We start from the raw sequence: 3,267 nt of genomic DNA on the forward strand, positions 1-3,267 counted from the left end.
TACAGTGCAACTAGTCTTCGGTGACAATCGTGGCAATCAATTGGTCTTACACTTGACAATTTGGGGAGGATTGATGGCAAAACGTGAAGATATTTTACAACTTTTGCAAACAACCGAGTTTTCATCTTCTCCGCTATGGATTCGCGATTTGGCGGTGGAATGGTGCACAATGTACGGCAAGAAACTTTTAAAACTCACATTATCCGGCAACTGCATGTACTTGCAACCAGCTACAGTGGAATATTTGTTTACTCTCGAGCATTGCATTGACCATATGTACTCATGGTTATATGAAAATACACACATTGTTAATACAAAACGCAGAAATTTTGTAAAAATTCTTCGAGAGAAGAATATCACCGAAACGGATAATGCTGTATCGACGATACGCAATAGCGGGGACTTTGACGGTGGTTCACTCATCGATTGCGAGCTATTGGCAATTGCGCAATGAATAATATTATGTATGAAGTATTGAACAAATAATCTGTATATGTAACACTTTGAAAATATATAAATTGTAATCCCAAGATTTGCTGTTTATGTATATCAGACCTTTTCCCATATTTTCTCGATACACCACAAATAGTCCTAAAATGTTATCCGGTCTTTTTGCAGAGCGTAGCGAGTGATGTATAACACGCAAAATCTTGTCGCGGGGGCACAGTGTACGTGCTCATTAGTAATAAGAATATCATGTGTCACATGCTTTTTCTTGCGCATCTAATTGTCGAATGCATACGTTTACAGAATATTAGAGTTTGCAGCTGTGACTAAAAATCACGCTGCGAAATGCGCGGGCGGCACGGACGGCGCAAAACCGGCCGCGAAAACCGCCGCAAAATCCGCCGCGGAAACCGCCGCGAAAAAAGGCCGCGATAACCGCCGCAAAGTCCGCCGCGGAAATCGCCGCGAAAAAACGGCCGCGAAAACCGCCGCAGATCGGTAAAATGATCTATCAAAAGCAGATAGAAAAAATTATATAATATCGGTAATTACCGATCATCGATATTATGTAAATATGACAGTAAAAGTTATGTAAAAATATATATGTGCTGATAAAAATTAAGTAATTAAATGTTGGTATATAATATCGGTAATAAATTACCGATCGTCGGTATTGTGTAATTATATGTTGGTAAAAATTATATGTTGGTAAAAATTATGTAATTAAATGTTATATAATATCGGTAAAATTACCGACCGTCGGTAACATCGGTATGCCCCCAGTTACCAACCGCTGATACCCCTCTTCCGCGGTGACGTCATACCTCCCGCGGTGACGCAATCCTCCCTGACGTCATACCCCCTGTGACGTCATACCCCCTCTCCGTGACGTCATACCCTCCGCCCGCCCCTCACCCCCACTCGGAGGACCTGGGTTAGAACCCCTATACTATACCTACTCGTACGCTAGCCGCTCACTTAACAAAAGCGAGAAAAATTATAGTGCAACGGAGCTTGAGTGTCTCGCAGTAGTATGGGGAATACGGAAGATGCGAGGCTACTTGGAGAGATACGATTTCACAGTATTAACCGACCATCAGTCGCTTAAATGGCTTGAAAAACTAGAATCTCCAACAGGACGCATTGGGAGATGGAAATTCGAGCTAAACAATATACGTTTCAGATAAAATACAGGAAAGGTAACGCGAATAAAGTGGCCGATGCACTCTCGAGACAACCGGAAATTGTATAAACAAAGAGGTACAATGTTTATGGTATCTTCGTATATATAATGAAACAAGGAAACAACCGCAGAAATCGCCCGACTATGAAATTAGGGACGGCAAGCTATACCGCCACATACTACATAGCCTCGATTTCAAAGAAATACCGAATAACGAGCAATGGAAAGAATGCATTCCTCATGAACATAGAAGGAAAATTTTGAGAGCATATCACGACGACCCAACAGCAGGACATTTGGGCATCGCAAAGTCAATAGGCGGCATCGCCAGACTATATTATTGGCCGGGGATGCTGAAGGAAATTAATAAGTATGTGCGAAAGTGCGAGAATTGCAAAGCACATAAGGCAGCACAACGGCAGCCTACAGGAATGATGCAGGCAACAAATGTGCAGCAGTTTTGGGAACAAGTCTCAATGGATCTAATCGGACCGCTACCGCGATCAAGTCACGGGCACACATGGGTGCTAAAGATGCAGGATCGATTTACGAGGTGGCTAGAGGTCAAGCCTTTGAGGAAAGCCACAGCAACGGCAGTTGCATAAGCGGTGTTAGAAGAAATAGTGTACAGACATGGAGTTCCGAGAGTATTAGTCTCGGACAACGGTACACAGTTTAAATCTGGCAGCATGAAAAAATTGGTACAGGAATTAGGAATCACACAGCAGTTCACACCAGTATGGACGCCGCAGTGTAACCCCGTAGAAAGGGCAAACCGCACGGTGAAGACTATGATCTCACAGTACGTGGGAGCAAACCATCGTCAGTGGGACGCTAATTTACATGAAATAAAATTTGCGTTCAATACCGCGAAACAAGATACCACCGGGTTTTCACCCGCGTATCTGAACACAGGCAGAGAACTGTCTGGACCACATTTCCGAGAAAGGGAAAGGCTAGAATCCCAGGAACCAGGCGAGATAACAAAACGACTAAAGGTGGCGTACGAATTAGTACGAATAAACTTAACCAGAGCGTTCCAAAAACAGGGGAAGTATTACAACCTGCGTAAAAGGCAGTGGAAACCAAAAATAGGCGACGTGGTCTGGAAAAAAAAATCACGCCCTATCAAGTAAGGAGAAAGCAATAAATTCGAAACTTGCGCCAAAATTTTTGGATCCTATGACCGTAAGAAGAATAATATATCCGGTAATAGTAGACTTACAAGACAAAAATAAAAAATGGTACAAACAAGTACATATACAGGATCTAAAAACAGAGAATGACCTGGATGACGTAACAACCGATGAGGAAGGGGTAAGCGAAAACCAGGAATAAAAGAAAGGATCTCACAGCAAAGGGATGAGTAGAGTGACATTCGGTACAGCAGCTACATCAGCAGTAGCAACTCAAGATGTCAAAACCTTTTGGTATCCACCTATTGGATTGGTTGGAAAGCTGGGAGCCACCAGCGGAAACGAACCACCGTCAAACGAGCAAAAACTGACTCAGACAGTTACAGAAGGCGTGCAAACGGAGGCTTGCAATAATTGCAAGCAAATTAACAAAAACCCAGAAGAGAAGACCTGCATACACCGAGCCGCCTCGTAGCATAAAACAGGTAGTTAATATTTTAA

General features: G+C 42.9%; 1 protein-coding gene and 1 pseudogene across 1 annotated transcript; both read left to right on the forward strand.

Moving 5' to 3' along the window:
* The window catches only part of LOC116845690, a 7,999-nt pseudogene extending 5,764 nt beyond the window's left edge, over window positions 1–2,235 (forward strand).
* An 84-nt stretch (window positions 2,236–2,319) lies between these two features.
* On the forward strand, window positions 2,320–2,766 carry LOC116845691. Its single transcript, XM_032818694.1, has one exon. The coding sequence runs from the start codon at window positions 2,320–2,322 to the stop codon at window positions 2,764–2,766; it is 447 nt and encodes a 148-aa protein (XP_032674585.1).
* Window positions 2,767–3,267: the final 501 nt, after the last annotated feature.

The sequence above is a fragment of the Odontomachus brunneus genome, unplaced genomic scaffold, assembly GCF_010583005.1.
Source record: "Odontomachus brunneus isolate Ranch 3 - 2012 unplaced genomic scaffold, Obru_v1 Obru_scaffold_056, whole genome shotgun sequence".
NCBI classification, from domain to species: Eukaryota; Metazoa; Arthropoda; class Insecta; order Hymenoptera; family Formicidae; genus Odontomachus; species Odontomachus brunneus.

Coding starts and splice junctions, on each gene's coding strand:
- LOC116845691 (XM_032818694.1), top strand. CDS start 2,320: ATGAAAAAATTGGTACAGGAATTAGGAATCACACAGCAGTTCACACCA.